Source organism: Prionailurus viverrinus, chromosome D1 (genome assembly GCF_022837055.1).
Source record: "Prionailurus viverrinus isolate Anna chromosome D1, UM_Priviv_1.0, whole genome shotgun sequence".
NCBI lineage: Eukaryota > Metazoa > Chordata > Mammalia > Carnivora > Felidae > Prionailurus > Prionailurus viverrinus.
The window spans coordinates 109,964,254-109,986,556 of NC_062570.1; the positions used below are offsets into that span (position 1 = coordinate 109,964,254).

The window sequence follows — 22,303 nt, forward strand, 5'->3', positions numbered from 1 at the left end:
TGCCCAAGATACATGTTAGCAATCATTGCCTAAACATATGACCCACTGATACACATTTAAGGGGGCTCACACTAAGAGTTTACTAGGTTGTAGTAAATGATCTTTTTCTAACAACAGCTAGCCCCTCAAGATCCTAGAAACCTCTCTTCCAAATTCCTTAGAGACCTAATGCTCTTCCTAACCCCCTCCCCAACCTGAAAGTTTATAATCAGCGCCTCCGTACAAACCAATAGCAGCTCTTTTTGCCCACAGGTCCTGTTCCCTTTTTAGCACCGAAGATGTCTCAAGAATTCTTCCTTGCCTATTCACTCGTGAATCCCAACATTTAGGATCAGTGAACATATTCCCTGGTTTCAATTTTCACAACACCCTAGGAGGTAGTTGTACTGTTACCATTCTCATTTCCCGAGGAGGAAGCAGGCATAGGGAGGATAAGAAGAGTATACAGCCAGTAAGTGGAAGAGCTGAAGCTTAAGCTAGACAGACTGGCCATTTTGGGGGCTATTGATGAATGCATAGGAGTTCGTCATACAGTTTCCAGGCTCCCTCTCCGCAAGGGAGAGGAAGGGCCCTGAGTTGGCAGGTTGGGGAGAGAGAGCAAAGCCTAAAGAACGGAGACTAACATGACTGTAGAGCCAGCCTGTGACTGGAAGAACACCTACAACCCAATTTATTTCGGACTTCCTCTTCCTCCCTCTCTTTCCTTTTCCTCTCGGGAATTTTCTCTCCCTTCTTTCGTTCTCCACCCCCACCCCCCGCCCCCCGCCTCGCTTTTCCCTTCCCTTCTCTCCTTTAACTGCTTTCTCCATTGTCACGGTCTGTTTACTTATCTACTTGTTTATTCGTTTAATATTGTCACTGTTGATTAAAATTTTTCCCAGTGCTTCCTTTTTTAAAAACCTCGCGAGTTGAATATTTTGTATTTTTGGCTTTAGACAAAAATAATTAAATCCAGTGTGAATAGCCGCAGCCTGCTTTAGTTTGTGTGTCAAAGGCCCTTTGGGGGGGAAATGGTTTTGTTGCGGGCGGGTTGGCTTCTTGCTGTCACAGTCGCAGTCCTGCTCCGGGGATCCCGACTCCGGTCCGGAACCAACATATGAGAGTCGCGGACGTGGCCGGACTGGTTTTCCTGCGAAGCCTAGTCGCTGGTTCCTTTCAGGGTTCCCGTCAGCGCGCATGCGCTACCTGCGCTTCGCCGCTCCCGCCTCGGGCTCGGGCTAGGGCTCCGGGATGTCCGCGTTGTGCGACCCTCCCGGGGCCCCAGGGCCTCCCGGGCCTGCCCCGGCCACCCACGGTCCCGCGCCGCTCAGGTAGTCAGAGCCCCTGGCATCTTCCCCCACCGCGCGGCCCTGCGCCGATCCCCAGCCTTCTCGGCAGAGACCCGGATCCTACCTCGAGAACTCGCGTCAGGGTTCTCAGAGATTCCTGGTCCGGTCTTCCCAGAACTCAAGGGGCTGCCGCGCCAAAACTCTGGGCTCCAGTGCCCGCCCTTCTAAGATCTCGGTCGTGCCTCCCCCTAACCCGCAGCGCCCCGTTACCCCAGATCCCGGCCTTGTTCTCACAGGAGTTGGGGATATCAGAACTCTTGGGAACCCAGCTGTCCTGCCCCTTTTAGAGCCGAGAGAACCCGGAGTGTCCTGTCTTCATGGAGTCTCCCTGAGAACCCAGGCCCACAAAATGCTTCCCTCTAGCCTTTCCCTTGTCCTGCAACTAAGATACTCCCCCTTACCTTAGGGTGGTTTATTTATTTATTTATTTAAGAAATCAAGGCACAGTCGGAGCCCTAGAGGATGCGGTCTTTGGCAGAAAAGGCAGTAAGAGGAAGGGGACTTTGCCTCTTCCCATAACACTGGCTTCTGAACCTCTACCACTGAAGCCATATGTTTTGGGAGGGGAAGGGGCTGAAAGGCAGACATTATTACCTTGTATGAACCCTGGGGATACCGTGGTTCCAAGGCACACTGAGAATGCTGGGAAGGTGGTGGTGGTTGATGTGGGGTCCAAGTGGTGTGTGCTTAGGATGCTTGCAGAATATGGGAGGAAACAGGTACTAGGAGGCCTTAACGAGGGTGCTTGTGTTTTGGGGGAAGGGCAGTAAAGTTGGAAAAGTGTTTTTAAAGCAGATGTTGTAGCCACACAAGGTATACTTACTTGATTCAACAAATACTTAATGGAGTGCTTTCCATATACCAGGCACCTCAGTAGAAGAGTATTCGGTGTTGAAGAGCACAGAAGTGTTTACTGCCCTCTTGGAGCTTATAGTCTGATTACTTAACCTTGGTTTCTTTATCTGTAAAGTGGGAACATAATAGTACCTACCTTATCGGGCTGTTGTCTGGATTGAAATAATACATATAAAGTACTTCAAGAGTACCTGAGATGAGTTATCTAACATAGACATTATTGTTATTATTGAAAGAAAAATAGGTAGCATTTATTGGGTGATTAGTGGAAACTTGACATGGTGCATTAGTGCTTCACTTACATTATCTTTTGAAGCACAGTTATCCCTGTTTTATGTGGAAAAAACCCGAAGCTCACAGAGGGAATGTAATGTGCCCACCATCTCCCAACACTCTAAATCTGCTTCTCTTGCTTTCTTTTCAGTGCTCAAGAGCTGTCCCAGGAAATCAAGGCTTTTCTGACTGGCGTGGACCCTATTCTGGGCCACCAACTCTCGGCCCGGGAACATGCTCGCTGTGGCCTTCTCCTGCTCCGCTCTTTGCCACCGGCTCGGGCCGCCGTGCTTGACCACTTGCGAGGCGTCTTTGATGAGAGCGTCCGGGCCCACCTGGCTGCCTTGGACGAAAGCCCTGTGGCTGGCCCCCCTCACCTCCGTCCACCCCCACCCTCCCACGTCCCTGCTGGGGGACCTGGTCTAGAAGATGTGGTGCAGGAAGTGCAGCAGGTGCTGTCTGAGTTTATCCGGGCCAACCCGAAGGCCTGGGCACCTGTGATTAGCGCGTGGTCCATTGACCTCATGGGGCAGCTGAGCAGCACATACTCAGGCCAGCACCAGCGTGTGCCCCATGCCACTGGCTCCCTCAACGAATTGCTGCAGCTGTGGATGGGCTGCCGGGCCACCCGCACATTAATGGACATCTATGTTCAGTGTCTCTCAGCTCTCATTGGTAGTTGCCCAGATGCCTGCGTGGATGCCTTGCTGGATACCTCTGTCCAGCATTCCCCACACTTCGACTGGGTTGTGGCCCATATTGGCTCCTCTTTTCCTGGCACCATCATCTCCCGAGTTCTCTCCTGTGGCCTTAAGGATTTCTGTGTTCACGGTGGGGCTGGAGGTGGAGCTGGTGGCAGTGGTGGAAGCTCTTCTCAAACCCCCTCTATAGACCCCTTTCCTGGATCTCCTGCTATCCCTGGGGAGAAACGGGTGCCCAAGATTGCCTCAGTTGTAGGCATCCTAGGGCACCTGGCCTCCCGCCACGGAGACAGCATCCGACGGGAGCTTCTGCGAATGTTCCATGATAGCCTGGCAGGGGGCACTGGGGGCCGGAGTGGGGACCCCTCCCTTCAGGCCACAGTCCCCTTCCTACTGCAGCTGGCGGTCATGTCACCAGCTTTGCTGGGCACGGTCTCTGGAGAGCTGGTGGACTGCCTTAAGCCCCCAGCCGTGCTGAGCCAGCTGCAGCAGCACCTGCAGGGATTCCCCCGAGAGGAGCTGGACAACATGCTGAACCTGGCTGTGCACCTGGTGAGCCAGGCCTCTGGGGCAGGTGCCTACCGCCTGTTGCAGTTCCTGGTGGACACAGCCATGCCTGCCTCAGTCATTACCACCCAAGGCCTGGCTGTGCCAGACACTGTGCGTGAGGCCTGTGACCGGCTGATCCAGCTGCTGCTTCTGCACTTGCAAAAACTGGTTCATCACCGGGGAGGGTCGCCTGGGGAAGGGGTGCTGGGTCCGCCCCCACCCCCCCGCCCTGTGCCCTTTCTAGATGCGCTAAGAAACCACGTCGGAGAGCTGTGTGGAGAGACATTACGATTGGAACGGAAGCGCTTCCTCTGGCAACACCAGCTCCTGGGCCTGCTCTCTGTCTATACTCGGCCTAGCTGTGGACCTGAGGCCTTAGGCCATCTCCTGAGCCGGGCCCGAAGCCCTGAAGAATTGAGTCTGGCCACCCAATTATATGCGGGGCTGGTGGTCAGTCTGTCTGGCCTCCTGCCTCTGGCTTTCCGAAGCTGCCTGGCTCGGGTGCATGCAGGGACTTTGCAGCCTCCCTTCACTGCCCGGTTCCTGCGCAACTTGGCACTGCTAGTTGGGTGGGAACAGCAGGGTGGTGAGGGCCCTGCAGCCCTAGGGGCCCGGTTTGGGGAGTCTGCGTCAGCCCATTTGTCTGACCTGGCTCCTCTCCTGCTACATCCTGAGGAGGAAGTAGCTGAAGCTGCTGCCTCCCTCCTGGCCATCTGTCCCTTTCCTCAAGAAGCCCTGTCCCCCTCCCAACTCCTGGGACTGGTGAGAGCTGGAGTGCATCGCTTCTTTGCCTCTCTGAGGCTGCATGGCCCCCCAGGTGTGGCTTCGGCCTCTCAGCTTCTTACCCGCCTCTCTCAGACCTCTCCAGCTGGGCTCAAGGCTGTCTTGCAGCTGCTAGTCGAGGGAGCCTTACATCGGGGCAACACAGAACTGTTTGGAGGGGAAGTGGACAGGGACAACGAGACCCTTTCAGTTGTCTCCGCTCCTTTGGCTTCTGCCTCCCTGTTGGACACAAACCGGCGGCACACTGCAGCCGTGCCAGGTCCTGGAGGGATTTGGTCAGTTTTCCACGCTGGAGTCATCGGTCGTGGCCTAAAGCCACCCAAGTTTGTGCAGTCGCGAGATCAGCAGGAAGTGATCTATAACACCCAGAGCCTCCTCAGCCTCCTGGTGCACTGCTGCAGTGCCCCCGGGGGGACTGAATGTGGGGGCTGCTGGGGGACTCCCACCCTGAGCCCGGAGGCAGCCAAAGCAGTGGCAGTGACGTTAGTGGAGAGTGTGTGTCCTGATGCAGCTGGTGCTGAGCTAGCCTGGCCCCCTGAGGAGCATGCCCGGGCCACCGTGGAGCGGGATCTCCGCATTGGCCGGCGCTTCCGGGAACAGCCCCTGCTCTTTGAGCTGTTAAAGCTGGTAGCAGCTGCTCCCCCAGCCCTGTGCTACTGCTCCGTGCTCCTGCGGGGGCTACTGGCCGCCCTCTTGGGTCATTGGGAAGCCTCTCGCCACCCTGATACAGCTCACTCCCCTTGGCACCTGGAGGCATCCTGCACCCTGGTAGCAGTCATGGCTGAGGGAAGCCTCCTGCCACCAGCCCTGGGGAATATGCACGAGGTATTTAGCCAACTGGCACCTTTCGAAGTGCGTCTGCTGCTGCTCAGTGTCTGGGGCTTTCTCCGGGAGCATGGGCCATTGCCCCAGAAATTCATCTTCCAGTCAGAGCGTGGTCGCTTCATCCGGGACTTCTCCAGGGAGGGTGGGGGTGAGGGTGGACCCCATCTCGCGGTTCTGCACAGTGTCCTCCACCGCAACATTGACCGCTTGGGGCTTTTCTCTGGCCGTTTCCAGGCACCTTCACCGTCCACTCTCCTTCGGCAGGGGACATAGCCTTTTCCATGATTCGGAAGCCAAGGGACGTTAAGCAGTGAGAGAGAGGGGGGGCTAAGGTGCTGCAGAAAGGTGGAGGTTTCTCTTCTAAACCTTGGCCTAAAGAGCGGTGTCACTTTTTTCCTCCCCCGCCTTTTTTTCTAAATAAAATTTACCGAGTTGAGAAAAGCAGAGTCCAGTGCCTCTGTCTGATGCTTAAGAGCTGGCAAAGTCGGACAGCGCCTGGCTCTGAACAATCCCGCCCCCGCCATCAGGCCACGCCCCTGGCCCCGCCTTCCGCGGGCATTTATTGTGTGCGCTCTGCCAATGGGGTAGCCGCCCGGCCGTTGTGTGGCCGGGCCAATCAGAAGGCCGGAAGGGGCGGGCGCTAAGATACGTGGCTCAACGCGCGCGGGGGGAGGGGAGGCTCGGGGTCAAGGAGCAAACCCGGCACAAGATGGCGGCGGTAGCGGCAGTGGCGGCGCGTAGGAGGCGGTGAGGAGCCCGGAATCCCGGGGCACGCCCGGGACGCCCCCAGGCCCCCCAAGCCCCATATCTCTCTTTCCTGTATGTCCTCCTAAAACTCTGTCACTCACGGCCTCGTGAGCACCCTTTGTCTCTCTGGAGGCGGCCTCAGGCGCCCCCAGTTTCCTCGCGGTAGATCCGCGCGGCGTTGGGGGCCCTTGCTTCTGGGGCTTCCCGCTCCAGCCCGGCGGCTCAAGAGGGCTGCAGCCGTTTGCTCTTCTTGGCTTTGGCCGCTCGCAGCCGTCCCCCCTCGCTTGGCGGCTCGCGGCGGTTAACGCTGCCGCCTCCTTCCTGCAGTGCGCGGGGCCATCGGGGCGGGGGACGAGACGCGGCCCGGCCTCCGGGAACGCAGCCTGCTGCCCCGCGGGTCCCTCAGCCGGGAAGCACCGCGGCTTGCTGTCCGGTCTGCACTACCTTTCTTGCCCTACCCCCCAGAGTCTCGGACCCTGCCCTGCCCTTGTCTTCACGTGGACACCAACCCTGGCTTGCTCGGTATCCACGGTCGCTGGGCACGTTAACTTCACGGCCTGCCTGGATGATGGTGCTCAAACACAACATGCAATCGAATGGTTTGGTCTGCGCTCTCGAGTTTATATTACAAAAAAACCAAAAAACAAAAACGGTTCAAAACAATCACCAGCGCCACAAAGCGTTTACCCGGACCTAACGGATATACCGGGGTGGGAGAGGCATGTACTGTCAACCAGCAGTGAAAAAAAGATTGGACTGTAAACTCAACTCTCTGGAAGCCTGTGATCTGAAACAATAAACGGGTGCATCTTACCCTGTGGCTCATTCCTGACTTTGGCTTGTGACCGCCTCTTGCTCTGGGGCGTTCAAGGCATCCCTGAGTACATAGAGCCTTCCAACAGGTCACATTTGAAAGATCTTTTAGAAATCCTATCCTCATTGGCATTTCTCCAAGCCCATTTTATAGATTGTGCAAATAGTACTCCAGAGGGTATTTAAGTCTGATTACTGCTGCTCTGGGCAGGTAGACCTGGGGTCAGTGGTGTAGTGTGCCTGCTGCAGTCACTCCTCAAGACTTGGGCCCCAAACCTTGCTGTTGAATTTTCTGGTAGCATTTCTTCTGCTGGTTTTGCTACTGATTATTCCTGGTTGGCCTATCAAACCACAGTGCCTGGTGTTTTCCTCACTTTTCTGTGTGGCCTGACTTCCTTTGCATATTCTTCTGGAACTGGAGGGCTTACTGTGTTGGGTGATTTCCTTTCTGGTGATTTTCCTTAGTTTAGGTTTCAAGCCAGTATTGAGGCTAATGCTGGATACAATGTATATAGTAAGCCCTACTCTTTAGCTACCTTGTTAGCTAGTAGGTTGCAAACTTTTAAGGCTGAGAAGAAAGGGAATCATGTGTTGTGTTTTCTCCCCTATTTGGAACACCTGCATCAGTCACTGGAAAGGATGTTTAAAATGCAGATTCCCGAACTCCCGGGATATGCACTTAGTAAGTCCTGCAGGTAATTCTTAAGAGACAATAAAGTTTGAGAACCTCTGTTTAGGGTTTACTCAGAATGGGCGAACATATCTTTCAAACTAACTTGCTCAAATAAGCCTATTAGTCCCTTTTCTGTCATTTGAGAGCACATTGGGGAAGTGACAGTTTGTGGTAACCTTGGGGTAATGGTCCTTAATGACGCAGGCACTTTTCATAGGTTGTGTGCTGTATTGTGTATCGTGAAGTATGTGGGCCCCGGAGTCAGGCAGAGCTGAGTTCAGTCTCAATGTCACCCCTTATTAGCTTTTCAGTTTTGGATGGATCATCGAACCTATTATGCCTCAATTTTCCCATCTGGGAAAAACCCCAACCCTACATTCACAAAGAAAATAACGAAAAAGATGAAAAAGAGGGAGTGTGTATAAAGAAGTGGTTTTGAATGGTGGTTGCCCATTAGAGTCGTTTTGGGAAATTTAAAAAAACTGACGCCCCGCTTCGTGCCACTTCGGTCAGAATCGCTGGGAGCAAGACCCAGGTGTTGGCACTTTTAAAAACTGCAGGGAAAATTGAAAACTAGGGATATAGGCAGTTAGCCAGGCCCCTGGAGGAACATTAGGGCTCCGTACATGTAGCTGTTATTTTTTGTTTTTCAGGCTTAGGTAGTGGTAGTGGTGACTTATTTTGAAGATACAGGAGTAGACATCAGAGGACCAGTATGCCTAGGGTGCTGGGGATGTTAGGACTCTATTGTGATAGCAGGCTAGCTGCGGGTACATCCTTAACATTTTCACCCTAGCTCCCCCTGAGGTCTTGCCCGTGGGAAGGCCGGGCTCGCTTTGTTTCTCTTTTCCTCCCACGGTACCACCACTTCCCCCGGGACTGGCTGTTACTGCTCCTTTCCTCTGAGAGGCTGATGTAACCAGAGTCAACACCAGGGCCTCTGAAGGCCAAAGATCCTTTGTCCACTTCCTGTGCCTTTTGAAGGGAAGGTGTGAGCGAGCCAGCTCCTCACGCCTAACGCTTCACCCCATGTCCACTCTGCCTTTTCTGTTTAACCAGACTCTGTCTTTCTCCCCTTTTAGGGTTGTGGTGGGAAGGGGCCTTTACCTCAGGAGGTGGAGCCCTTTCTGACCTCTGTGCTGATCGTTCCCTCTTTGTCTTTTTTCTCCTCAGGTCTTGGACAGGTTTGGTACTCGCTTGTTTAGGTGTCTGTCTGGGAGTTACCCTTGCTGTGGATAGAAGCAACTTTAAGACCTGTGAAGAGAGTTCCTTCTGCAAGTATGATATTTCTTAGAGAGTGGGATGGAAACTGGGGTAATGTGGGAGGTGCTGTGGCAGATTGGGTAGCCTGGGGACACTTGAGGTGGTAGAGGGACCTAGGAACATCGGGGAACCCTGCCACCTTCCCATTTCGCTTGGCAGGAGGCAACGGAGCATACGGCCAGGCCTCTCTCCGTACCGAGCCTTGCTGGATTCTCTGCAACTTGGTCCTGATGCCCTCACAGTCCATCTGATCAACGAGGTCACCAAGGTCAGGGGAGAAAAGGAGGAGTCTGGCGGGGGTGGAGAAATGGCTAAGGGGTAATTCGGGAAAGGTGAACCTGTAGCCAGCCAACATCCTTTCCCAACTATCTTGGGATTTTATGAGGAATAAGGAGGAGACCCCTCAGGAGGGAGTGAGTTCAGAGGGCATTCTGTGGTGTAGCCCTCTCCCTTCCCCACATCCAGACCTCTGCCCCCACAGGTGTTGCTGGTGCTGGAGCTCCAAGGGCTTCAAAAGAACATGACTCGGATCAGGATTGATGAACTGGAGCCCCGGCGGCCCCGATACCGGGTGCCAGATGTGTTGGTGGCTGACCCCCCTACAGCTCGGTAAATTTTTCCTGAGAAACCTATCCATTTCCGCAGCCTCTTTCTCCTTCTTGATGCAACTTTATTTGACTGACTTTCTTTTCTGCTTTTGGGTAACAGCTGACTAGCATCTTGCCACTCTCCTCAACCTTGCTCCATTTCTCCCTCTGCTTTATGTATTTTCTCTTTCACTTTTTGTCTTCTTTCATTCTGCAAACAGCTATTGCCTCCGTTTCTGTGCCAGGCCTGGGCTAGGTGCTGACGACGGGAGAGGAAATAAACAAGGCCCCAGGTCTTGCCCTCCAGCATTATGTCTGTGTGGTTGGTTCCTCCCTTACCTCTCCTTCCGATCACTTTTCTTTTTTCTTTCTTTCTCCTCAGATACTCAGGGTAGGATTACTCAAATTCTTGAGTCATGCCACACAGTCATTATGAGTATTCCGTGTATGGCTCTCTCTTTTTTTTAAGTTTGCTTATTTATTTTTTTCAGTAATCTCTGTGCCCAATGTGGGGCTCAAAACCATGACCCCAAGATCAAGAGTCCCACGCTTTTCTGACGGAGCCAGTCAGGCACCCTGTGCATGGCTTTCTATTAAGTACTTAATTTACAATTCGATATGATGAACCCTCCACGTTGTATACCGTTTACCTAACCCAACCATATACTTCTCCCTGTCCTGTGCCCCTGATCACCCCCACAGGTGATTGTTATTCTCAAGTTTATCATTCCCTTGTTTTTTTGTTCTTACAGTTGTACCGTGTATGTATAAGAACATATGTACACAAACATATTTGTATTTACATGCCTAAGCCATAAATAATGTAGTTGTGTTTGGTTTTGAGTGTTACAGGGCAAGTAACTTAGTGAATGTGGGCTTCTGGAATTTCCTTTTTTTTTTTTTTTTTTTTTTTTTTTTTTTAAACATTTATTTATTTATTTTTGGGGAGAGAGGGAGCAAGTACACATGTGCAGGAGAAGGGGCAGAAAGAAAGGGAGAGAGAGAATCCCAAGCAGGCTCCGTGCTGCCAGTACAGAGCCTGGCTTGGGGCTTGATCTTACAAACTGTGAGATCATGACCTGAGCCAAAATCAAGAGTCGGGTGCTCAACTGACTGATCCACCCAGCTGCCCCTGGAATTTCCATTTTTTGCGTAACTTTATATAGCTCTGTTGCATGTAGCTTTAGAAATTCGTGTTTACTGCTGTAGACTATTAACGTATGAATATATCCCACCTCATCGATCCCTTTCTACATTAAGGGGCACTTGGGTTGTTCCCAGTATTTCTGCTATTCAGAGTGTTGGCGTGAGCACTCTTGTCCATGTCTCCTGTGTCCGTGTGCACGAGTTTCTCTTTGGGGCAGAGCCACAGAGTTGTAGAATGTGGAAACACTGTTTTCCAAGGTAGAGCCGGAGCAACTGACAATTTACACTTCCACCAGCAGTATAGAAAAGGCCTCTTTGACCCACATCTTCTGCAACCCTTAATACTATTGGACTGAATTTTGGTTGATAGAATGGCTGTAGAATGATGCTGTGTGGTTTTCTTGGCTTCGTTGTCTTTCCCAGTTTTTTAGTGAGACTGAGCACCTCTGCACATGTCTGTCTGTTCTGGTTCATAATTCTGTGAAACGCTAGTTCATAGTTCTGCTCATTCTCCTGTTGTTCATCCTTACTGATTTGTAGAAATTCATTAGTCTTTTTTTTTCTTTTTTTTTTTTTTTTTAAAGTAATCTCTGCACCCAAGATGGGCTCAAACTCATAACCCCAAGATCAAGAGTCGCATACTCCACCGACTGAGCCAGCTGGGTGCCCCAGAAATTCATTAGTTGTTTTTTTTTTTTCTTTTTATGCTTATTTATTTTGAGAGAGAGAGAGTGTGTGTGTATGCGCACGAAAGTGGGGAAGGAGAACAGAGAGAGGGAGAGGGACAATCTTAAGCAGGCTCTACGATGTCAGCATAGAGCTTGATGCGGGGCTCGATCCCATGAGCCATGAGATCATCCCCTGAGCCGAAATCAAGAATTGGATGCTTAACTGACTAAGTCACCCAGGCGCCCCATTCATTAGTCTTGATCCTTTCTCACTTACCTGTATTGTAGCTCTATCCTTTTCCAGTTTGTAGCTTATCTTTTTACTCTCCTAAAGGTGTCTTGAAAAAATTTTTAAAAAAAAAAAATTTTTTTTTTTCAACGTTTATTTATTTTGGGGACAGAGAGAGACAGAGCATGAACGGGGGAAGGGCAGAGAGAGAGGGAGACACAGAATCGGAAACAGGCTCCAGGCTCTGAGCCATCAGGCCAGAGCCCGACGCGGGGCTCGAACTCCCGGACCGCGAGATCGTGACCTGGCTGAAGTCGGACGCTTAACTGACTGCGCCACCCAGGCGCCCCGAAAAAATTTTTTTATTTTAGAATAGTTTTAGATCTGTAGTGCAAGGATCTTATGAGAGTTCTTGTATACCCTGCACTCCTCTTCCCCTGTTGTTAGTATTAACGCAGTACATTTGTCATCCCTGATGGCTTGATATCATTGTTACTAACTAAAGTCCATGTTTTATTCAGATTTCCCTAGTTTTTATCTAATAAAAGTTTATCTAACAGTTTTTATCCTTTTTCCAGGATCCCACCTAGGATAACGTATTTAGTTGTCAAGTCTCCTTAGGCTTCTCTAGACTGGGACAGTTTTTCAAACTTTTCTTGGTTTGATGACATCTGAATGAGAAAATTTGGATTTGATAAGCAGGAATTCTGGATTTGAAATGTTGTTATGCATATCAATCTTTACTTTCTGATGTTAGCACTTTCTAAGTTGTGTTTTCTGTTTTTTAATGTTTATTTTTGAGAGAGAGCGTGTGCAAGCAGGGGAGGGGCAGAGAGAGAGGGGGACAGAGGATCTGAAGTGGGCTCTGTGAGATCATGACCTGAGCCGAAGTCGGACGCATAACTGATTGAGCCAGCCAGGTGCCCTCTAAGTTGTGTTTATTTTTTATTTGTTTATTTTTTTGAGCGAGAGAGGGCTCAAGTGAGTGAGGGGCAGAGAGAGAAGGAGGGAGAGGGAAGTGGGGCTCACCCAAAGCGGGGCTCAAGCTTGCCCAATGCGGGGCTCGACCTCACCTGAAGCGGGGCTCAAGCTCACCTAGTGAGGTGCTCACGCTCATGAACTGTGAGATCATGACCTGAGCCAAGGTTAGATGCTTAACCAACTGAGCCATCCAGGTGCCCCTAAGGTATGTTTAAATAATTCTCTATTTCAAAGTCGGAAAAAAAAATTTTTTTTCAAGTTTACATCTTCTAAAAATCTTAGGGGTGCCTGGCGAGCTCAGTCAGTAGAGCATGTGACTCTTGATCTCAGAGTCATGAGATCAAGCCCCACGTTGGGTGTAGGGATTACTTTAAAAAAAAGTTACAGAATCATAACCTGTCTGGAGTTGATATTAGTATGTAGTATGAGGTAGGAATATAGATGGTATCATTTTCTTCCTATTCCCAAAATGTTTTTCCTCCTTCACTATCAGATAGTCCTTTCCTCACCGAACTGCCATGCTACCTCTGTTACATTTGGAACTTCTACGTATGCTTGGGTCCGTTGCCCAGCGCTTACTTGATTCCTTTGATTTGTCCATCCTTGGCACTGTCCCCACACGCCTATAGCCCTTCGCAGGTCCCCTCTCTTCTGAAGTGTTGTGACTACTTTTGATCCTTTGCACTTCCTTGTATCCCTTCTGATCTCTTTCCCAGGCTTTCTGTCTCTGGCCGTGATGACAACAGCGTGGAGCTTACTGTGGCTGAGGGACCCTATAAAATCATCTTGACGGCGCGGCCATTCCGCCTTGACCTGCTAGAGGACCGCAGCCTTCTGCTCAGTGTCAATGCCCGAGGACTCTTGGATTTTGAGCACCAGAGGGCCCCCAGGGTCCCGTGAGTACGGGGCCTGGGACCGGAAGGGACCTGGTGTAAAAGAGCCTAGGGGTGTGGTGGGTTTGGCACTGGTTCCCTGGGAGGAGACAGGGTGGCAGGACCACCAGGTAGGGGGTGGGGCTGGGAGAAGCTGACTCTCAGGGAGGGTAGGAAGCAGACCCGGGTCACAGTTTTCTCCGTTTCCTGTACAGACCAGGAGGCAAGTCAGTTTTGTCCCTGAGCTGTACCCTGGGCACCTCCTCTGGGAGGCCTGCCTGGGTCTGCCTTTTCCTCCTTCCCCTCTCACACCATCACATTTCCCAGATTTATTTTCTTCCTTTTTTTGTTTTTTTTTGTTTTTGTTTTTGTTTTGTTTTGTTTTGTTTTGTTTTGTTTTGTTTCTTTTCCCCCCACCCCCCCATCTCTGGAAGTTTGTCGACTGAAACTCACTTTTATGTTTCTGTTTTTGTGTTGGTTTTGTGCCTCCTTTCCCCCTTCCCTACCCATCTCCTCCTGCCCCAGTTTCTCGGATAAAGTTAGTGTCACGCTCGGTAGCATTTGGGATAAGATCAAGAACCTTTTCTCTAGGTAAATCCATGGCCACTGGTACTGTATCTGTTCCTCTGCCCTTACCTGCCCTTTACTCTGGCCCCCAAGGGAAGGTGCCCCAGACCTTCCCATGCCCCACCCTGCCCTCACCCTTCTTTCCCCAGGTATGTGGGTATCTGGTCACTCTTCCCTGTTCCCTTGGCTGGGAGCCCCCTGGGAGAAGGAAGATGAAATGCTGGAAGTCCTTGAGGAATGTAGGCAGCTTCTTGCTTTGCCAAGGGGTGGAGAGATACTGCCTGTTGCTGGGGTTTCTGGCTCTCAGCTGGGGCGCACTGAGGCTCTAGGTAGAGCTGCTTGCCAGCTGCCCTTGAAAGCATTCTTTGGCAGAACCTCTTGTTTGAGTCCCTGCATATATCCGTAGAGGCTTGACCATGGTATGACCCACTTGCCTTTGTAAAACCCTGGTGTCAGGCCAAGAGGCCCGGTGACAGTAGTTGGGGCCAGAGTCTCGGAGGCAGCATAGCCAGCACTGGCATTCCCAATGCAGGCACTGGAGCCATCCTGCCTGTCTCTTCTGGAAGTGGGCAGAGGCTGGGGATTTGGTCCTGTGTGTGGAAGGCCCCTCCTGGTGGCATTTACTCATCTCCCTTCCTCATTTCTCTCCCCGTCCTTGGCACATTTATCTGCTCGCTGGGGTCCCTCACCAAGCTTTAACGTTCAGTCCCTTCCTCCAATGCCTTCGTTCCTTTGGACCCTTGGCTCTCTATTCCCTTACCCCTCCTTCCACTAGCCCCTCGTCCCTGCCCCCTCTGGATTGGAGCAGACAGCTCTCCTACCTTCCAGGCAAGGATCAAAAGACCCAGCTGAGGGTGGTGGGGACCAGCCCGAGGAAATGCCTGGGGACGGTGACAAGGCAAGTCGGTGGGCCAGGTGGTTGGGGCACAGGGCTGGCCGGGAGGCTGGAGGGGAAAGGCCCACAGGAAATTTGAGCTCAGTCTCCTCATCGGAGATGGAATTTAGAAAAGGGTGGGGGAAGAGAGAGCTATGTGTGATTGGAGGTGGTCTGCTTTCCTCCTCACAGCCAGAGGAGACCCAGGGGAAGGCAGAGAAAGATGAGCCAGGAGCCTGGGAGGAGACATTCAAAACCCACTCTGACAGCAAGCCATATGGTGAGGGACTGCAAGAGCCTTGGACAGGGATGCAGGGACTCCTTGTCAAACGGGAGCTCTGGAGCCCAGTTTTTGCTTTCCTTCCAGGCCCCACGTCTGTGGGTTTGGACTTCTCTCTGCCAGGCATGGAGCATGTGTATGGGATCCCTGAGCATGCTGAAAACCTGCGGCTGAAGGTCACTGAGTGAGTCCCATGGTGACACCAGGACATGGAGGGGAGGGGAGGGGAGAGAGAGGTCGGAAGTTGAGGCTGTGGGGTGGGGTCCATGCAGTTTGGATACTCCAGACAAGCATGAACCACTTCCTGAGGCCAGATCTCCTTGGTGATCAGAAAATTCTTCAAGTAAGGGTAGAGGAACGAGTTCTTATTACTCACCTATATCTGTGGGGTGGAGGTTGTGGGTGCCATAGCCTAAGGCCAGTCTGTCTGTCTGCCTTCAGGGGTGGGGAGCCGTATCGCCTCTACAATTTGGATGTATTCCAGTATGAACTCTACAACCCCATGGCCTTGTATGGGTCTGTGCCTGTGCTCCTGGCACACAGCCCTCATCGAGACTTGGGCATCTTCTGGCTCAATGCCGCAGAGACCTGGGTTGACATATCTTCTAACACTGCAGGGAAGGTGAGCGTGCAGGCGGGGAGCAATGAGTGCATCATCAGGCCTGAGACAAACGAGTGTGCTGGGGCATTTGCTTTCAAGAGGCTGGCGGGAGGCCCACAGGGGTACCTGTTTGGGGACTGCAACGGAGAAGAGGCCCTTGGCCTTGGGAGCAGCATGTGAATTCCCCAGTCATTTCCAGAAAACACATACTAATGGGGAAGGTATTGCCCTTTCTGCACTTATGGTTGGTACATTTCTTATTGACTCCACATCACGTACTAGATACTTTTCTAGGTGCTGGGAATGTATTGCTCATTGAGGTAGGAAAGGTCCTCGCTGTCAGGGTGGAAGACAGATGTCAGACGTATAACAAGGCAGGGGAGTTCAGTGGTGGTAAGTGCTGAGAAAGAAATGCAGTGGTCACATGCTGGGGATGGGGACAGTGCTGCTTTTATGGTGTGGTCCGGGAAAGCCTTACTGAGGAGGTGACCCTTCACCTCAGCCCAGAGTGACTTGTTAGGAGCCAGCTGTGTGAGGATTCTGAGAACATTGGCTTTGTCGCCGGGTCAAGGAAGAAGAGGGTAGGTGTTAGACCTGTGTCTGTGGTTCCCTCTGTAGACCCTGTTTGGGAAGATGCTAGACTACCTGCAGGGCTCTGGAGAGACCCCGCAGACAGATGTCCGCTGGATGTCAGAGAGTGGCATCATTGATGTCTTCCTGCTGCTTGGGCCCTCTGTGTCTGATGTGTTCCGGCAGTATGCCAGCCTCACAGGTACGCGCGTCCCCTCTCTGCCAGCCAGCAGCCTCCTTTGCTGGCCCTTGTCTTCTTGAAAGGGATGACTGCATTTTCAAAAATCCTGTGCCTCAGCCTACTTCCTAGCTCCACACCCTTCGCTTTCTGTCTAGTTGACAAACTTCCCTCGATTTCTGGGTGTTCCCATTGGCCCCGGGTTGGGCCTGACCCCACTGTGACCCCCATGCCTGCAGGGACCCAGGCATTGCCCCCGCTCTTCTCCCTCGGCTACCACCAGAGCCGCTGGAACTATCGGGATGAGGCCGATGTGCTGGAAGTCGATCAGGGCTTCGATGATCACAACCTGCCCTGTGATGTCATTTGGCTGGACATCGAGCATGCTGATGGCAAGCGGTACTTCACCTGGGATCCCAGCCGTTTCCCCCAGCCCCTTACCATGCTCGAACACTTGGCCTCCAAGAGGCGGAAGGTAAGAGGACTGTGGCCATGCTTAGTCTTCTCAGGCACAGCAGCCCTGGAGAGTTCTGAGCACCCATGTTCCTTGCCCGCAGCTGGTGACCATTGTGGACCCCCACATCAAGGTGGACTCCGGCTACCGCGTACACGAAGAGTTGCAGAACCGGGGTCTCTATGTTAAAACCCGGGATGGCTCTGACTACGAGGGCTGGTGCTGGCCAGGTAGGTGGGCCTAGAGTTGAGGGAGAGGCTGTCGCGAAACCAGGGAGTTAGGATGGTAGCCATTTTGCTCCTGGGAGGTTGACAGCCACCCTTAACTTGTCCTAGGCGCAGCTGGTTACCCTGACTTTACCAATCCCACGATGAGGGCCTGGTGGGCTAACATGTTCAGCTTTGACAATTATGAGGTACGTCAGCCCCTCCCCTCCCCGCGTCTGTCTTTCCCACCCTGCCTCCGTGAGTCTTGTCATTCTCCGCTGGCCAGCCCTGCTGTGGTTGGCTGCCTATGTTTATCCCGAGGCTTGATCCTGGGAGGACCCTGAGAAGGGCTTCTTTTTGCATTCCTAGGAGTTCTTTCATAGTTTGTCATCTTTCTCTCCTTTGTCATTCTGACGCTATTTCTGCCTTGTGTACTTAGGGCTCAGCTCCCAACCTCTATGTCTGGAATGATATGAACGAACCATCTGTGTTCAATGGTCCTGAGGTTACCATGCTCAAGGATGCGCAACATTATGGGGGCTGGGAGCACCGAGACGTGCATAACATCTATGGCTTCTATGTGGTAAGAGGCTGAGTGAGGAGGGCCTGAGGGTCGGGGAACTCGCACCAGATGACGGCAGGCTTTTTGCTCCTCACCACCCGTCCTCTTCTGTCTCCACCCAGCACATGGCGACTGCAGAGGGGCTTGTGCTGCGCTCTGGGGGCCTAGAGCGCCCCTTTGTCCTGAGCAGGGCTTTCTTCGCCGGCTCCCAGCGTTTCGGTAAGACTTGGAGAACAGAGCTGTGGCAGAGGGTGTGAAGGCCAGATCGGAAGAGTGACGCGCCAAGGCCTGCTTCTCCGAGCAGTCCGTCCACACAGCTGTCCTCTGAGAACAGCGCACCGCATCCCCCACCCCGCTGTCCCCGGCACTCAGAGGGAACCAGGGATCGGGGGTCCTGTCCCCTTTCAAGTGCTTTTGTGCATTTTGCCGTGCCTTCCTCAACAGGACCCTGGGGGCCCTAGAGCGGACGTGGCAGGTCGGAAGAGTCAGCTGTATGAAAAGCGGAGCCCTTCACTGTCTGCAAACTCCATCTCCCTGTCTTCCTTAGGAGCTGTGTGGACAGGGGACAACACTGCTGAGTGGGACCATTTGAAGATCTCTATCCCTATGTGTCTCAGCTTGGGGCTGGTGGGACTTTCCTTCTGCGGAGGTGAGAGGGGGAGGAATTGGGGGTCTTGGTCTGGTGGGAGAGGAGCAAGTAGAGGGCGCGGGACCCAGGCGTGGACAGAGCAAGCTGAGGGTCCAGGGTGGGGCCTGGGGGAGCTCCTTAGGCAGCAGCCCTCCTTCACCCACTTTTCCAACCTGCTTCCTCCCTCCCCTTTCTTAGCGGATGTGGGCGGTTTCTTCAAAAACCCAGAGCCAGAGCTCCTTGTGCGCTGGTACCAGATGGGTGCCTACCAGCCATTCTTCCGGGCACACGCACACTTGGACACTGGGCGGCGAGAGCCCTGGCTCTTACCTACTCAGTACCATGACATAGTCCGAGATGCCTTGGGCCAGCGGTATTCCTTGCTGCCCTTCTGGTACACTCTCTTCTATCAGGCTCATCGTGAAGGCATTCCTGTCATGAGGTAAGGCATTCAGCTGGGTCTGTGTAGAGTGGGCCGAGGTGGCTAAGGGACAGTGGGGACTGGGTTCCATCTCTGGGCCTCTCTTGTCACCCACCAGGGCCTTATGAAAGAGGGAAACTCTGGTTTCAAGGTCAAGAGTAAGAAAAGAATAAAGGGGATGAGTAGCAGTAAACATTACTGCCAGGCGTTGTTCATCGCTATCCCCAGAGGCTGAACCAAGGTAGACGAGTCCTTCTGTCCTTGGGAGCAAGACAGACGGACGTATGCAAATATACAAATAAGAAAATTGCCAACAGTGCTCTTTGAAAAAATAGATCAGGGATATGGAATTAATTTCTACAAATGGCCTTCTTAAGAAGGGCATGTGAGAGGTGGCCTGACTAATGAAGAAGATGGCCTGTGACCTCAAGGAAGAATGTTCCCACAGAGGAGGCTGCAAGTGCAGAAATTGTACAGTGGCAATGAGTTTGTTGTGTTCCAGGAATAGAAAGCCTTGTGTGTTTCAGGGTAAGGAACCGGAGGGAGAGGTAGAAGATGATATGGGAGAGGAAAATTTCACCTGACCCAGGACGACAAAATGGCCACTGGAGAGTTGCGTGGAGAATGTTTTAAGATGGGACAGGGGAGGAGGAGGCAAGGAGATGGGTTAGCAAGTTCAATGACTAGCCCCAGGGTAGGGCGCATAGCTGAGGCCTTCAGGTCAGTTGGGCTGTCTGGTTGCAAGCTCCTGGGTTGTGCTGTTCTTTCCTCCAGTTCCTGGGGCAGCATCTTTGACATCTGCCAAGACAGCAGGTGTCTTCCTTTCTTGTCTTGCTTCCTCCCTAGGCCCCTGTGGGTGCATTATCCTCAGGATGTGACCACCTTCAGTATAGATGATCAGTTCCTGCTTGGTAAGAAACGGGGAGGGCAGATGATGGTGGGTTGGGATAGGGCTGAGCAGTGAGCACCTGTGGTGGGGCTGGGTGGGGGAGGGGGTGGCTGTAGACGCCCAGGGAGGGAGGAGTGAGTGAGGCTGGGCAGGCGTTCTGGTGCTCCCTGTCTGGGAACCGACCCCCTCAGTTCACAGTCGATTCTGGTGTGTCTTAGGGGATGCGTTACTGGTTCACCCCGTATCAGACTCCGGGGCTCATGGCGTGCAGGTCTATCTGCCTGGCCAAGGGGAGGTGAGTTAAGGAAGAAAGGGTGTGGTGGGGAAAGGTGGTAGAGGCCAAAGAGGGTAAATGGGATGGGGGCCCTGTGTGGTGAGTGACCAAGTATCTCTCCTGCCACCCACAGGTGTGGTATGACACTCAGAGCTACCAGAAGCACTATGGTCCCCAGACCCTGTACCTGCCTGTCACTCTAAGCAGTGTGAGTATGCCCAGCCCAGCTGCCAGCTCCATCTGTCTGTAAGTTTCCAGAAGGAGAGAGTGTGTGCTTCAGGGTCTAGGACTTAAGCGGGCACAGATGGGGAAGAGCAAGAGACACTGCAGTGCCCGACACACTGCAGGGCCCAAGATTGGACAGTGGGGCAACTTTATCCCAGCGCTGCTCTCGCCCTAGATCCCCGTGTTCCAGCGTGGAGGGACCGTTATCCCCCGATGGATGCGGGTGCGGCGCTCTTCCGACTGCATGAAGGATGACCCCATCACTCTTTTCGTTGCTCTCAGTCCCCAGGTGAGCACATGGACAGGGAGCCCCCTCAGCCCTCTGCTCCCTTACTGGGCTTCAGTCCCCCGGGGAGTGCCCCTCACTCCCTCTTGGGCCCAGGCTTTCATCCATCCTACCCCCTGCTCAGGGTACCGCCCAAGGAGAGCTGTTTCTAGATGATGGGCACACGTTCAACTATCAGACTCGCCATGAGTTCCTGCTACGTCGGTTCTCATTCTCTGGCAACACCCTGGTCTCCAGGTAACGAAGTGCCCATTCTTCCTTGGTAGCCTCGGGGATGCTCACCGCACATTGTACTCTTCTCTTGTATTATGACCTTGCGTATGACCTTGTTTAAGGTCTCGTCCTTCCTTCTGCTCTGACATCTTTCTCCCTGATGGGCATTTGCTTTTGCTCCCTCTAGCTCAGCAGACCCCAGAGGCCACTTTGAGACACCCATCTGGATTGAGCGGGTGGTGATAATAGGGGCCGGAAAGCCAGCAGCCGTGGTACTCCAGACAAAAGGTGAAGAGCAAGGCTGGCCCCTGGGGTGGGGACAGAGGGGATGTAGGGGCAGGGCCAGGGACACCTTGCCCATAGCAAAGTAGTTGCTGTGCCATAACCTGTTGCTATAAGTGTGGAACTTTCTTTTTTTTCCACCAGGATCTCCCGAAAGCCGCCTGTCCTTCCAGCATGACCCTGAGACCTCTGTGTTGATCCTGCGCAAGCCTGGCATCAACGTGGCATCTGACTGGAGTATTCACCTGCGATAACCCAAGGGATGCCGGGGGGTGGGAGGGGTGCGGCAGTGATAAGAGTTCCTCTTCCTTCTGCCTTGGAGTGTGACCCTCCCCACACTTCACCTTTCTTATCTGAAGACCCAGATTCTGCCAACATCTGGGCAGGATGAGAAGCTGTCCCTGGGCTCTAACTTCCTCTTGTGATCTTCCGACCTCTCCCACCCCACTGACACCGTCTCCCTCCATTCCCCCAACACTCTGTTGCTCTAACTGGAGCACATTCACCTGTGAAGACCTGGGGACCACGAGGCCCTTGCTTTCTCTTTCCTTCCTTTCTTTTGGGGGCCCTGAATCCCCTCCAGACCCTCTTCATTCATACCTCTTGTGTGTTGATGCCGTTTCTTGGAAGAAGATGAGGGCAGTGAGCTTTAGGGCTCCTTTTCTCCTTCCCCTCCTCTCCCCACCAAACTGCTCTCCCTCCTTTTATTTCTTCCTCCTGATTCTTCTCTGTCAGCACTCCCCTTTTATGCCCCATTGATACACTGGGACCACCCCTTACCTGATAAGGGATGAATGGATCAAAGGAGTGAGGTTGCTGGAGAACATCCTCTTCCCTGTCACCCCAACCTTTCCTCTCCCTGATTGCTTCTAGAGCTGCTGCAGTTCTGACAGGGGCAGTTCTGTCTCCCCTGTCCCTTGGGGGAAAGAAGTTTCCACTCTTCTTTAAGAGGGGATGGGCATTAAACTTCTTTTGCCCCCTTTTTGTCCTCTTGAGGGGCATTCAAGATGGAGAAATCAGTTGTGGTTTCATTGAATCACGGTCACCTGTATTTATTGTTCCGAGAAGGCTGAGGGTGGGGGGAGATGATCATGTGTGCCCAGGGTTGGCCCGAAGCCCTGGGCGGGGGGTGGGACAGGACTAACTGGGGACAAGGGGGAATATTTGTGGCAATTTTTTTTACTTCCTCTTGGCCCCCAGCTGTGACAGGTTTTGATAAAAGGAGAAACAATAAAGAGATAAACCATAAATAACTGTTGGTGTCTGGATTCTAGTTCTGGCCTGAACCACAGACCCTTAGAAGAAGCCTGAGGGCCTGAGATTTTCATCCAGCTTCAGCATAAGCCTCATCAGTTCAGCAAAATGAGCAAGTGCAAGTGGTCTTCAACTTGCTAGAGGCCAGTATTTTCATAGAGGAGTCCGGCAAGGTCATCAGATTTTAGTAGGCCTAGTTAATAGTGGTGACCAGAGGGGCGCCTGGGTGGCTTCTTCGGTTAAGCA

The 22,303-nt window shown here is 52.7% G+C and overlaps 2 protein-coding genes across 5 annotated transcripts; both read left to right on the plus strand.

The window, feature by feature from the left end:
* Positions 1-1,171: 1,171 nt before the first annotated feature.
* Positions 1,172-5,755, plus strand: INTS5 (integrator complex subunit 5). Its single transcript, XM_047824190.1, has 2 exons — positions 1,172-1,310; positions 2,608-5,755. Exons 1-2 carry the CDS (start codon positions 1,231-1,233, stop codon positions 5,585-5,587), a joined length of 3,060 nt encoding a protein of 1,019 aa, XP_047680146.1. The 5' UTR covers positions 1,172-1,230; the 3' UTR covers positions 5,588-5,755.
* A 215-nt stretch (positions 5,756-5,970) lies between these two features.
* GANAB (glucosidase II alpha subunit) lies at positions 5,971-21,911 on the plus strand. 4 transcript variants are annotated; one of them, XM_047879052.1, is made up of 25 exons: positions 5,971-6,061; positions 8,721-8,825; positions 8,970-9,078; positions 9,292-9,419; positions 13,138-13,317; positions 13,819-13,884; positions 14,689-14,758; positions 14,927-15,014; positions 15,102-15,198; positions 15,456-15,636; positions 16,234-16,387; positions 16,603-16,838; positions 16,921-17,047; positions 17,153-17,232; positions 17,463-17,606; positions 17,708-17,804; positions 18,133-18,234; positions 18,412-18,655; positions 19,481-19,545; positions 19,742-19,818; positions 19,931-20,005; positions 20,198-20,311; positions 20,433-20,545; positions 20,709-20,809; positions 20,948-21,911. In XM_047879052.1, exons 1-25 carry the CDS (start codon positions 6,024-6,026, stop codon positions 21,055-21,057), a joined length of 2,901 nt encoding a protein of 966 aa, XP_047735008.1. In that variant the 5' UTR covers positions 5,971-6,023; the 3' UTR covers positions 21,058-21,911. The 4 variants fall into 4 exon arrangements, 3 of the variants coding, with proteins under 3 accessions (XP_047735008.1, XP_047735009.1, XP_047735010.1); XM_047879053.1 differs by lacking the exon at positions 13,819-13,884 and having other exon boundaries at positions 5,972-6,061; positions 20,948-21,910; XM_047879054.1 differs by lacking the exons at positions 5,971-6,061; positions 8,970-9,078 and having other exon boundaries at positions 20,948-21,910.
* Positions 21,912-22,303: the final 392 nt, after the last annotated feature.

Coding starts and splice junctions, on each gene's coding strand:
- INTS5 (XM_047824190.1), top strand. CDS start 1,231: ATGTCCGCGTTGTGCGACCCTCCCGGGGCCCCAGGGCCTCCCGGGCCT. Junction 1,311..2,607: donor CACGGTCCCGCGCCGCTCAG/GTAGTCAGAGCC, acceptor CTTTCTTTTCAG/TGCTCAAGAGCTGTCCCAGG.
- GANAB (XM_047879052.1), top strand. CDS start 6,024: ATGGCGGCGGTAGCGGCAGTGGCGGCGCGTAGGAGGCG. Junction 14,759..14,926: donor TGCCTGGGGACGGTGACAAG/GCAAGTCGGTGG, acceptor TCCTCCTCACAG/CCAGAGGAGACCCAGGGGAA. Junction 20,810..20,947: donor CGTGGTACTCCAGACAAAAG/GTGAAGAGCAAG, acceptor TTTTTCCACCAG/GATCTCCCGAAAGCCGCCTG.